This window comes from Symsagittifera roscoffensis, chromosome 9, assembly GCF_963678635.1.
Source record: "Symsagittifera roscoffensis chromosome 9, txSymRosc1.1, whole genome shotgun sequence".
NCBI lineage: Eukaryota > Metazoa > Xenacoelomorpha > Acoela > Convolutidae > Symsagittifera > Symsagittifera roscoffensis.
The window spans coordinates 39151147-39165396 of record NC_087070.1 but is presented as its reverse complement, the minus strand read 5'-3'; the positions used below and the strand labels follow the sequence as shown (position 1 = coordinate 39165396).

At 32.7% G+C, this 14250-nt stretch overlaps 1 protein-coding gene across 2 annotated transcripts in view; it reads right to left on the bottom strand.

Annotated features, from left to right (window-relative positions):
* The window catches only part of LOC134854540 (uncharacterized), a 21978-nt gene extending 16088 nt beyond the window's left edge, over positions 1-5890 (bottom strand). For both annotated transcript variants that reach the window (XM_063870836.1, XM_063870837.1), the window contains exon 1: positions 5405-5890. In XM_063870836.1, the coding sequence (XP_063726906.1) occupies positions 5405-5524 (120 nt within the window). In that variant the 5' untranslated portion in view covers positions 5525-5890. The remainder of the gene's footprint in view (positions 1-5404) is intronic.
* Between the last annotated feature and the right edge of the window lie 8360 nt (positions 5891-14250).

Here is a 14250-nt window from a genome sequence, read left to right as displayed (position 1 = left end):
CATTATAAAGGGTTGCAAAACCAATGGAACGTATCGTTTTTTACTGGATTCTACGGATTCGGAGACAACCCAAACAATTTCCAACGGGTGCACTGCTAAAACGGTAACAATGGATGCACTGCTAAAAATCATACTTTTCACATATTGGTACATTGAAGTGATCTTTATGCCCCGAAAGATTCGTTGAAAGAGCACAAGTCTATCCTGTGGAAAATTTTGAATATCCTAGAGGCAAAAATTTGGCAGTGAAATGGGGAAAATGTGCCTTTTTCCAAAGAGATATAGGATATAGAATGGTAAGGCTTTAAGATTTCTGACACAGGGCTAATACCATTGGTTAAAAAGACGATTGAAAAAAATCTTCCGAACCCGGAATTTATTTCAGAGTTAAGATCATTCTTCGGTTCAATAAATCAGGCCATGAAATTGGTATCAAATCTTTTAATTCTGTCTTATTTTTTACGCACGTTTTTGAACAAGGAATCAGTTTACTATTTGACTGATTATCAAACTTTGGTTTATGAAGAACTAAAAATGCAAATTGTTAACATAAATGAAACTAATATCTCTGATATCAAGAAAAAAACAAGACTAAAAACGGATGCTTTGCATAGCGGAATAGAATCAAATCTAGAACAATGGCATGAAAAATCTGGATAACGATTGCATTTGCATCTAAATTTTTATAAATTCATAAAAACAATATTTCGACGCATGAATTAGAACTTTTCCGAGTGGTCTGGGCAACCGAACATTTTATAAAATAACTAAAAGGATCACATTTCGAAATCACAACCGACCATAGATCTTAACTGTCCACGCTAAAGGCTAATAAATGCAACAAAACTCTGCACAGTAGATTGACCATTTGGGTAAGCAGAGTTTTGCCTTTAAATTTAAAATTCAGCAAATCCCAGGGAAGGAATTGGTACTTACTAACTTTTTATCAAGACTTCCTTCCGGAAAAGCCCTCCCGCCATCCGATTACGACATAGAGTTTTTGGCCGCCACAATTAACAAGATAACAGAAAATTTATTTGAAAATACTGATTGTAAAAAGAAGAATAATGTGAGGAACGATTTGTTGATAAGTAATCCAGTGGATGCGTACAGTGTATAATTTATAACGAGTTTGGATGATAAACTTCCAACGGTCGGAAAGGATGAAAAAATATTACACATCCAAAGGTGGTTCTTCTCGAAAAATTTATTTTACGTCTGAGACACAACTCAAATCACTCGAGTTCAGAGTCCTGTACGAGCAGTTCTCTTCCCCTAGATCATTCAAAATTGAATTTTCATCAGTTTTTATTTCCAGACAAATCTAAAGATTTCTTTCTCATTCCAACATTTTTACATGCTCTATCGAACATAATTGCTCAAGGCAAACCTGAGATAATTGCATTTCACACCTGAATTAATTCCCAAAATTTATCAGTAATTTTAGAAAACCAAGAAATTGTGTTAAAGTTTTACAGCATAAAACGACAGTATGTCACAAATTCATACAAATTTGACAATATAAAACAACACTATGTCGTTTGAAATTACCTATAAAACACGAGGGAGGTTTAAAGTTATTTTCGTCCCCATTAGTATTTACCGAACATAGTTCCCACAAATGAATAAGTTGGATGATAAACGAGCACAAAATCGTGTCCGAAGTCAGGACAGTGGTCGAGAACGGAAAACCCTTGGATGAGTTCGGGGCCTTTGTAAAGTCATTCCAATGGGACAGAAGGAACTCCTATTAATTAAAAACAAACAGACTGTCCCAGCAGCTCTCAGAATGCCTTTCGTGACTCTCTTACATGAAATACAAAATGGTTAAGTCGGAAGAAAGGCGATGGCCGAAAAACATCTGATGGCCAAATTTGTACCGAGAAATTTACCACAACGGCAAAACTTGCTCGCAATGTAAAAAGCCGGTAGAAACGAAACGCTAATTCGGAAACGGATAACACACAGACATTATCGGTTTTGATGGAGCTCAAGAAAGAAATAAATATGGAATACGGCGGTCCATTTTGTAAAAACTGGGGTGCATCAAAATACTTTTTACAATGCATCGATAGATTCTCAAAATTGCCATCGGCAAAAGTGGTAAGCGACACGTCTACATCAACAACACGCTCTTTTTTGATTGATTACTGCAAACAACGGATTTCCTAAGTTAATTAGAAAAGACGATGGGTCGTGTTTTATTTCAGCGAGAAGATTAATTTAAAAAATATAATTTAAGAATTTCAGCGGGAAGAATAAATTGTGTACTGTGGGAGAATAAAGATACAATGAAGTCACAAAATGTCTATGTTATACATGAAAAGCGAAAATAATGGCAAAGTCGTTCATCGAGCCCAAGCCGACCCTAAATTCTGCGATCGATAAAACCATTTGGAATCTCCATTCGATAAAACAACCATTCATTGGATGCACACCTTTCTTTAAACATTTTCATAGGTCTCGTATTGTTTTGGAAATTCCTTGTCTCCCACCCGATTGATTTATATAAAGGGAAGTCGATCCGATCCATTCAAAGGAAAGGACCTAGGACTGAGGGGCAAATGACGACAAAGAGAAGGGCTACAAGATACAAAGATACAAAACTTGATCACAAAGAAAATGAGAGCTACCCAACGGAGTAAATTACTCATTTCGAGCCCCTTCACCCAAGAAAATAAATGGTTCTGGAAGATTGTAATTAGAAAAGAAGGCTAACCGTACTTCAAACCACTTAGTGGAAAAGTCCGAACTGATTCTAAACATACGATAACCCTCGATAACTGTCAAATCCTCAGGAAATCAGATCTTGCCTTACAAAAAAATCCAATAGCTCCAAATAAATTTACCAGCAAGAGGAATATTTGCTTTAATTATGTTAAAACTGATAATGTAGCAGAAAATAGAAAGAGAATTTCCCGTACAAGAGACTGGATCGAGAATCTATGGACTGTCTTCCTCTAGAAGACCTTCGGATTCCACTTCCTCGAAGAGACGAAAACCATATGTTGATATGTCTTAAGGTTTCCTTTCTTTCACTTCAGAACCAGCGTCGTTGTTAGATTTAGAACATTGGGACAACGCCGTGGGTGACTTTGAGGGTACGGATACCGGTGTAAAATCAGATTCCCAACCTTTCATGTTTGAAAGTTCTTTAAATTCATCAAGATTATATCACACCGACGACGATACATCCTCTGGAACCATAACAAGCCCTTTGGGAACAAGTGACAACCCAATTTCAATCGAGAGCTAGCCAGAAAAAAATGCCGAACCAGCGCCGGCTAACCCGTCTTGTAGCTATTCAAGACCGAGAAGAAACCCGGGATCGCCCAAATTTTATGGAGAGAGAAGGCTCATCAACGAAAATTCTCCAGTGGCGGCAGTGAACTTGGTGAAGGAATCAGAGGAGGAGCCTCTAAGTTCAATTGTGTCCTCATTCAACACCCCAATTAAACAAGCACAGATCACTTTCCAAACCTAGTGGCCGTCAGCCGTTTTGACTCCACTTGGAGGTTTTAAGCACAAACCAACTTTGGTCGCCGAGATCTCACATGGTTCCACCACAGCTCCACCATCCTTGGAACCTCAACTAGTCGTGTTATGTCCACCTACCAATCGTTATTGACACAGAACTTAGAAACGAGGCAGACAATTTCCATAAAAACTTTAACACAACCTGAAAAAATTTTTTTAAAGTTACAACCCATTGGATAAAAATTGTGAAGTAAAATTTGCAACCAAGATTGCTACTTTTTAGTTACGTGCATCACGGTTTAGGTTTTTTTCCCCACTCGTGGGATAACGAAGCGCTATTATTAGAATCTATACATTAGTATTTAATTACAACCAATGTTTCGTTTGTTTCTATTTTACATACCCCCAATTGTACACTCATTTTGTTATCTCTCTTTCTGTATATCTGTAGTGAACTGTATGTAACCTGTGTTTTCTGATATCATATTCATCTCCGTTTTCAATTGTATATCCCCTGGTAAATTCCATGGTGTTTTTGTAAATTGAATACTTTTTGTTTCAAATTTCGGGGTGAAAGGAGAAAGGGGTATGTTTGTGACTTGGCAATTCATTCAGGTAGTCTGATATAAATCTTTTCCTGTATTAGGGAATGTTGTAGTTTGTGTTTTATCTCTCTGCATTGGATTTCTAATTATTAATTAGATACCTGTTAGTTTGTGTCTGATCGAAGTCTTTTGGAGTTCGCCGCACTTTTCGATTTTTATTTAGAAAAGTCAGTTTTAATTCAACACATCACTTTTCATTCTTTTAACTCTAGTTTAGTGCGTATAAGTATTCAAGTCGTATTTGAATACTATTTAAAATGGTCGCGACTTGTGATACGTATAATGGCCCGGGCTTACTTCAAACATCTCTTCTATTGAAACTGTACGCGAAACTGTACGCGAAATGTCTCAGTAAATAATTCTTTGAGTGTAAAACAGTGGAGTACGTAGGGTTTTGTCAATGGTGGGAAAGCGGTCGTTGACTTTTCATTAAAGTTTTTGATCTCTGCAGCATTTTCGGTGTGATCATATGAGCTAAATTTGCACCTCTTGCATTTTTTTTGGAAAAAATGCCATTTTTTCAATTTTTTAGAGTAGGACCAAAAAATTGCGTTTTTAGGCCCTAGTCTACCCTGGTTAATTTTAGTACATTTTGGCACCAAAGGCTCGTTTGGAAAAAATAGGGGGTGGTCTGCCAGGAATGAGTGTCATAATCAAGTACCAAAGAAGGACACATTGGAAAAGTTTGACAACCAGGGTTTAAACGTGAAGAAATGCCGACAAACCTCTTTGTACTATTTTGAAAAACCCATTTTTGGCGGATGGGAAGCTAAATACTTTCGAGGGGGAAGCGCGCGCCAAAAAACGCAATTTCTGCTCAACAATTTCAAAAAGTCTAAAAAAACTTTTTTTTGGCGTTTTTTCAAAACGTTTGCCTGAGGCGCTGAAGGTTTGGCCAAAACAAGGTCTTTTTAATGCTTTGGGAGAGCTCGAAAATCATTTTGGTCGACCTAAGAACTTTTTTGAAAATCGGCCCTTGAGAAAAGTCTAGGTCCGCCCCTGTAATGGATAATTTGATCAAGTGTTTGTTGCATCATATTTTGTACCATAAATATCAATTTTTTATGGAAGAGTAAATAAAAGCTAAAATTGCAATTTAACAGAATTTTTTGAAGTATGATAACGGAGATATTGGTTTAATGTTTCTGGAAAAAATTTGCTCTGTTCATAAGACCATTCAAAAAAAAATTTATTCGTAAAATCTCAAAATGTTCGGAATTTCGACCACTTTTAATTATATTTTTCCGTCCTAAGATTTACCTAATATTTGATCAGTTTTTTAGACAACTGTTGACCTATAAAATGGTAGCTTCAGTACTGACCTGTGCCAGACTTTGCCTTTCCAGCGTGGCTCTGTCGACGCAATTCTGGACTCTCCTTGCCTCCCAGTGTCGAGAAGATCCATCATTGATAGGGGCACAGTATGATCCCTTGTATGGCATTTCTATAGCATCAAAGGTCACACACAGGCACTGATTATGACACAATCTATCGGTATTAAATAAGAACAAACAGCTAGATATGAAAATCAGCTGCTGAAATTTGGTAATAATTTGCAAGTTATAGCTGGTAATGATTATGGTAGATATTATTAAGGGTAATTGTTGATACTTTTAATCAAAGTTACTTTCAAAATAGTCGATATTGTTAATCAGAGTTAGTTGCAATAACCGCTTTTCTAAACGTATAGCAATCGTTACTGGCTCCGAGGTTTTAGTGCGAAATGTAATGGACCTCCTAGATGTACGCCTGTGTTGTTTTGCAGTGCACGCGCTCTGTTTATGCCGATGAATTTTTGTGCTGTTTGTTTTGACTTTAGCAGAGGGGATGCTTAATTTATTCACCTGGAATAACAGAGTTATAATTGCTGATGATTTGATCGAGAGCAAAAGCGTGAAGCTGTAAAATTGAAAAAACCAAGTGTCGGTATATTTATCTTTTGTGGTCGTATGATAGTTAAGTAACCTTTTTTGCCAAAACGTCTTGGGACGTTTAAAGAACAGTTGTTGTTCCGACTTTCGATACGAAAGTAACGGAATATTTGTGCTCGGGGTGGGTTTTTTTTTCTTCAGACAAATTTCGACTTCTTAACTAGCCATTTTTGACGTAATTTTTTTTATATCATTCGAAAGGTATTGTTGTCCTGAGCTCAAATTTGAAAAGATATTTTACCTGTGATCATTTTTCGTAAAGTTACGGGGGTTTAAAGATTGCCATTTTGGCCAATTTGGGACAATTAACGCGCGATATATTTCGCGCTTTTAACGCGTAAGCGGAGAGTTAATCCGTCTTAGAAATCGTTCCAAATTGGTTGAAAGAAGCTTATTTGCCATAATTGATTTGTTACAAGGAGCGAAATCTGTCCTTTTGTATTTAATATGGCGTGTGGGGGGATAATTTTTATTTAAAAAAATCAATTTTTAGAAAAAAAAATTCATTTTGTTTCATTTCATTCAACTTCTTAAATGTTATTACTGCTTCATAATTATTAAAAGGCAGTCGGAACATTCAGGGCTTCGCCCTTGTACGAGCAGTCTTGTTGTTCCGACTTTCGATACGAAAGTAACGGAATATTTGTGCTCGGGGTGGGTTTTTTTTTTCTTCAGACAAATTTCGACTTTTTAACTAGCCATTTTTGACGAAATTTTCAAATATCATTCAAAAGGTTTTGTTGTCTTGAGCTTAAATTTGAAAAGATATTTCACCTGTGATCTTTTTTCATAAAGTTATGAGGGTTTAAAGATTGCCATTTTGGCCATTTTGACCAATTTGGGACAATTAACGCGCGATATAGTTCGCGCTTTTAACGCGTAAGCGGAGATTTAATCCGTCTTATAAATCGTTCCAAATTGGTTGAACGATGCTTATTCGCCATAATTGATTTGTTACAAGGAACGAAATCTATCCTTTTGTACTTTATATGGCGTGTGGGCGGGATGATTTTCATTAAAAAAACTTCAAATTTTAGAAAAAAAAATTCATTTTATTTAATTTCATTTAATTTTTTTATGTTATTACTGCTGCTCCATAAACCTCAAAAGGCAGTCGGAACATTCAGGGTTTCGCCTTGATACGAGCAGTCTTGTTTTAATTATAGAGTCAAAAGTATTGATGGCAGCGGTGTTTGCACTCCTAAACTTTGATAGCGATTTCCTCAAATTACGATAAATGCTAATTTCCAATTGAATAGATAGCCTTTTTTAACATTCAGCAATTTTTCAGTTGGATCAAACCTTGATTATAGTTGCACAACCAGAAAACAAGTTCAACAAAATTCAGGCGATGTTTCTCACTGAAAACCACTTCAACCAAAATTTTGCATCGAGGATTGACAGACCAAAGTTGATCCTGCCGAATTCTGTAATTTTTTTAAGCACCCCTTGAAAAAAACAAAAAATGCAAAAATCTAGTTTTTCGATCGGAGTATTAGTTTAAAAAGTTTCTAAGAATTTCAAACATTAAATTAAAAATTCTGCTGAAACTTCAAAAACAATTCAATAAACGCAGTGATAAGACTTGCTAAAAAAGTATTTACAGAAAGAAGAAACAGATTTGAGATCACTTGTGTTTTTACAGTGGAACTTCAATTATATAGTTTCAATAATTGTTTATCAGGCACTTTGTTTTTCAAAAAACTTTATGATTAATTTCAATTTAAATTAAGATGCAGGTTCTTCAGTTATGATTTTGTGCTGATATTTGATCTGAAAAATCTTTTGGAGTCAGTGATGTGGAACTGTCTTGCAGTAGACAACTAATTGTTTCAAGTTAAATTTCCGAACTTTTGTCAAAGATATTTTAACAAAATTGCGCTAAAATCTTTTTTTTTCTCTAAAATTGGGATTTTGAGAGATTTTACACAAACGTACCTTTTTTTTACCGCAGGAATCTTTGGGTTGCAAAATTTAGATAAATCACTTAAAACTTTTATTTTGCGGTAAATAACTTGAATCATGTGTGTTCAGATCACTAAAGTAACGAAGAAGACTTTTCCTGGTCACAAGTTTTTGCTGAAATTATGGAAATTTAGTTTTAATTAAACATTTGGATAATTGAAATTCAAATTGTTATTATCTCTTTAGCTTCTAGACAATATAAATAATTTTTTTACGGATTATATACTAATTAAAAATATATTTTCTGCAGACTATATTTAGATTATCTACAGAATAATCTATGGATTTGTTTTATAGAGATTATAAAAAGATTAAATACAGATTATCTACAGTTTATGTACAAGTTTTATAGAACAGAAAAAAAATTGTTTTGGTTGTAAAATCCATTATTGTTTCGTGAAAATTAATCAACTCCACTTGTGTAAAATTGATTCTCATTCATGAAATGGTTTTAGATAGATGGATTCTGTACCTACATAATGTTGTAGGTTTTTTTGCGTATAATTGATTTTTATCGAATTTTTTCACTGAGCGTATAAGCAGTTTTTCTTTCAGTGCGAACCACTTTGCGTAAACTGAGCTCGAAGATTCAGAGTTGAATTACTTTTGCTCGAATCGTTTTGCTACGTGAAAGAAAGTGGTTTTCTTGAGAAAAATCATTCTTCAAGATCATTTTAAACTAACGTTTGCATTAACATAAAATTTGATGGTACAAGTAGAAAAACCATTGCAACCATCCTGTCGTCAAACAAAATTTTATTCTCCCCTCCCAAAAAGGAAAAGAACATCAACTGCTTCCAATGGTTTTTTACTCACAGTCAGTGTACATCAAGTGATAAATATATGAGATCAAATCGTTTTTTTAGTTGTAACTTGATCAATATCTAAAGAATTTGAAAAAAAAAATTGGTGTAAATTTTTTTTTCCATTGAGAAATTATTTGACCACTCGCAAACCAAGCAAGATAGCTCAAACATAAGTGCCCAAAAATATGTTGTAAAAGATAATTAAGCTCAATCGAGCTGAAAATTGTTATTTTCGCAGCTTTGTGTCACGTCAATCCCTCCCTCCTTCTTTTTCACGTCATAGAGTATTTCAAGGTGTGTTTGTTCAAGCAAAAAATTTTAACAACAGAGTTTCAAGACTCAAAAAATCTCAATGGGCGAGGAAGTCTTTAAATAAGGACGTTTACATTAAAATAATTAGATTTGCATAGATTTTCCGCCATTGAATACTTAATACTTCAAACCTTCTCCAATTTTTTTGATATAGATAATAAAATGCCGATTTATCCCGCTAAAGGCTAAATATTTTTGGATGACTAAATTTAAACTAAATGAAATCCAGAAGTCATAAAGATAAAATATGGTGCCTTCTAATTTTGTTTTCACAACTAAATAGTAGAGACAGATTGAACCGATGAGGTCCGCAAGTTTGGAAACAGAAGCAAAAAATACAAATTTCTCTCAATCAAGAGCAGAGAATCAAGCTTACAAAAATGTTTGTTCGAGTTTCAGGTTTTGTCAAAACCAAAGTCCTGGAAGTTCAAATGAGATACGTTTTTTTTTCACCGTAAAAGTTGGAATGTTAAAAATGAAAAATATAGTAGCTCAGTTTTTTTTGATTGTATTCAAATTTATAAAAGTGATTTTTTATAAAGTTTAAAACACATATGAGGTTTTGTTAATAAAAGATAAATTATCACCGACATTTCTTAATGAAAGCATCAATAATTTTAGGATACTTCAAATTGTAAAATGCTAATTCGTCGTTATCAAAATTTGTTTTTCAAACAATAGTGTCAAAATTAGGTAATTAGTTTTCACATATAATGTACAATCGTTTTTCAGTTTTTTTTCTGCTAGATAATTTTGCTTCAAAAATGAAGATTTCATAGTTCATCCTATTATTAGTTTCTTCCATCTGCAACCCAAATGGTCAAGCACTAGAGTAGTGGTTATTAACTGATTCAAAACGTTAGAACCAGTCAATAGAAACTAATCCCGGAACTCAAGCTGTTTATCTGAGAGGTGCTTCACATAACAGCCCGGGTTGACAAAAAAATGTTTATCATACCATATTTCATATTATGATGTTTAGCATCATTTCATATTATGAAAAAAATGCTTGTCATACTATTTCATAGACCAAAAGAAATACTATGAAAATAGCTTGACAAGCATTTTTCCATACTATGAAATATTATGATGAGCATTTTTTCCATACAATGAAATTGCATGATAAGCATTTTTTCCGTAAATGAAAATACCAAAAAATAATTGTTTTGAAATTTTGTGTTTCATCCGAAACACTAACCCTGGACTTAAGAAAACCCAGAGTGTAACTGGCAGTTACCACGCAGATAAACTGCATTTGGTGATTATGGCTACCTACGTTAATTTTTACATTGTGACATGGAATTATATACCAAAAATGTAATTTTTTTGTATATGACTAGATAATTTTTGATTTGAAAGTTTTAATGATTGAGAAAAAAAAGCCTGCTTTTTTTACAAATTTATTTTTATCTTAGCAAATGAAATAAAAAAATAATAATAGTGTTTACAAAAAAAAGCACTTTTTTTGTGATTTTTGGATTTTTTGGGCGAAAAACTCATCCTGGATTACGTAAAAAACACAAAAAGTCACATTTTGCATGCAAAAGTTTTTTTCTGCAAAAATTTTTGTTTGAGCACAAAAACAAGTTTGCAACCAAAAAAAAATTGTATTTTTGCTTATGAAAAAATGCATGTCATACAATTTTCATTTATGAAAATTATATGATAAGCATTTTTTTAACCAATTATAATCATGTTTTTGGGAGACAAAATGCATGCTTTCAATAAAAATTTTTTAAAACTCATGTAAATTTATCCAGAAACATCGTTAAATTATTTTTGAAGATTTTATTTTTTCTATAGCAAAACGCTTATCATACAATTTTCATAAATGAAAACATTATGATAAGCACTTTTTTGACCAAAATTAAAATCATGTTTTTATTGAGCAGAAAGATTCAAAAGATGGAAATAGAACAGAAGTATTTCTCTAAAAACGTTAAATACAGTTTTTAAATTTTGTATGAAAATTGTATGATAAGCATTTTTTCCATAGTCGCCGTATATGAAATAGTTTGATTAGCACTTTTCTTTAATGGACGTCAACCCGGGAGTGATTGATTGTTGGCGTTGATTATAAGAACAGAGCGGGCTTCGTAGCAGATCAGTTGGAAAAAACATTCTTTCAATTTGTGACTGTTATCAAAAACAGAAATTTACCACAGCTATAGTTTTGTAGTTTGTAATGGAATATTTCTGGATGTTAGCGGTTTGGATTAAAAACTTCTTTTGATTTTTGTACTGTTTGTAAATTTTTGTTGGCGTTTGTGTGTTTGAGCATGTTTTTTTTGGCTTTTTGTAAAATGACGAAACTTTGGATTTTTGTAATTCAAATAAACTGATGGAAATTTTGCGAGTCATCAATTCAATCAAACTATTAACAGGCAGTCATTTTTGCTCCGGTCAAGTTTGAATGATTGACCGGCGCAAAAACTTAAAATATCACAAAATCATTTTTGTGATATCACTTTTTGACAATCGATATCCCTTTTGTGATAGCGCAATATCACTTTTTCTGATAAGCATCCGAACTCAGTGGCAAACCGGCTATATTTGTTATGCCCTCGTTTTTTGTTTTTGTAGAAGCATCAAAGAACTTCATCATTGTTTTTTTAAATCAAATTAAATAAAACTTAGTTTAATGCAGAAAAAATATCAAAGCGATACAGAAAATCTTCTTTTGTTTTCATCTCAGAGCAGAACATTTCATCGTTTTGTGTTTTCTAATTTTTAAAATTTCCAAAAGAGCTAATTATCTTTGACCAATTTTTTATCAACTCAGATTTTATTTTTTTGATACTGAGTCAGAAAGTTAATAACTTAAGTTTTGAAGACCATTTTTTGCTCAAATGGCAAAATTAAAATAAATTTAGTAACAAGCCAGGCGCCAAAACGTTTGAAAATTGTCTTGAAGATTATTCTCGCAGATTTATTTTGAATAATTAGAAAAATATATGCAAATTTTTAAGAGGAGCTCGGACTTGAAGCGTTCAGAAAAAATCCTTATCGAGTTTCATAATTGGTGAAAACCACAGAAAAAAACAGTCCGCATATTTGAAAACCAAAAAATTTGTTTAAAAAAAATGTGTAGATTGTTCACGTTTAGTTTCAAAATTTAAGCTTTAAGACTTGATTTAAGCTTTGTTTTTGAAAAAACTTTAGTTGTTTATCTAGACTGCATTATTTTAAGTTGTTTTTCTGGACCTTTTGTTTTCATTTTAGGACAATAGTAATAAAAATTCTTACAATTTTTGCAATAACCTTGATATTTTTTTTGCATTTTTCAGAAGATCAAATTACAGTAAAACTATATTTGAGTGAGCACTCACAAACTTTTGTTACAAAGGAATAGTTTTCGAGCTAACATACTCTAAGCAGCATTTCACAGTGATTTTCTTGCCCATTTTTGTGCCGCTTTCGAAGAAAGTGATGAAATGTTTGTGCAGTTAGTTTTTTTTAGGTTTCTTTTCTAGTCGTTTTTATGAAAGGTTCTTATATCATACGATAACTTTTCATAAATCAACTCAATATTAAAGCTATATTTCACCTGCGACGTTTTTGTATAATAAACGATATCAAAGAATGACAATTTGAACATTTTGGGGTAATCAAACTGCGCAAAATTTTCAGTTTTTCTCTTAGAGCGTACTGTAAGCCACAACTAATTCAATTGCAATTTTAATCTTAGCATTTTTAAATAATTAAAAACGCAACTTTTATCTGATTTAAATTTACATTGCATTTTTTGAAAACTTCCTTTTTTGTGAGAAAACGTCAACCCGGGAGTGATTGATCGTTTGCGTTGATTATAAGAACAGAGCGGGCTTCGTAGCAGATCAGTTGGAAAAAACATTCTTTCAATTTGTGAATGTTATCAAAAACAGAAATTTACCACAGCTATAGTTTTGTAGTTTGTAATGGAATATTTCTGGATGTTAGCGGTTTGGATTAAAAACTTCTTTTGATTTTTGTACTGTTTGTAAATTTTTTTGGCTTTTTGTAAAATGACGAAACTTTGGATTTTTGTAATTCAAATAAACTGATGGAAATTTTGCGAGTCATCAATTCAATCAAACTATTAACAGGCAGTCATTTTTGCTCCGGTCAAGTTTGAATGATTGACCGGCGCAAAAACTTAAAATATCACAAAATCATTTTTGTGATATCATTTTTTGACAATCGATATCCCTTTTGTGATAGCGCAATATCACTTTTTCTGATAAGCATCCGAACTCAGTGGCAAACCGGCTATATTTGTTATGCCCTCGTTTTTTGTTTTTGTAGAAGCATCAAAGAATTTCATCATTGTTTTTTTAAATCAAATTAAATAAAACTTAGTTTAATGCAGAAAAAATATCAAAGCGATACAGAAAATCTTCTTTTGTTTTCATCTCAGAGCAGAACATTTCATCGTTTTGTGTTTTCTAATTTTTAAAATTTCCAAAAGAGCTAATTATCTTTGACCAATTTTTTATCATATCAGACTTTATTTTTTTGATACTGAGTCAGAAAGTTAATAACTTAAGTTTTGAAGACCATTTTTTGCTCAAATGGCAAATTTAAAATAAATTTAGTAACAAGCCAGGCGCCAAAACGTTTGAAAATTGTCTTGAAGATTATTCTCGCAGATTTATTTTGAATAATTAGAAAAATATATGCAAATTTTTAAGAGGAGCTCGGACTTGAAGCGTTCAGAAAAAATCCTGATCGAGTTTCATAATTGGTGAAAACCACAGAAAAAAACAGTCCGCATATTTGAAAACCAAAAAATTTGTATAAAAAAAAATGTGTAGATTGTTCACGTTTAGTTTCAAAATTTAAGCTTTAAGACTTGATTTAAGCTTTGTTTTTGAAAAAAGTTTAGTTGTTTATCTAGACTGCATTATTTTAAATTGTTTGTCTGGACCTTTTGTTTTCATTTTAGGACAATAGTAATAAAAATTCTTACAATTTTTGCAATAAACATGATATTTTTTTTGTATTTTTCAGAAGATCAAATTACAGTAAAACTATATTTGAGTGAGCACTCACAAACTTTTGTTACAAAGGAATAGTTTTCGAGCTAACATACTCTAAGCAGCATTTCACAGTGATTTTTTTACCCATTTTTGTGCCGCTTTCGAAGAAAGTGATGAAATGTTTGTGCAGTTAGTT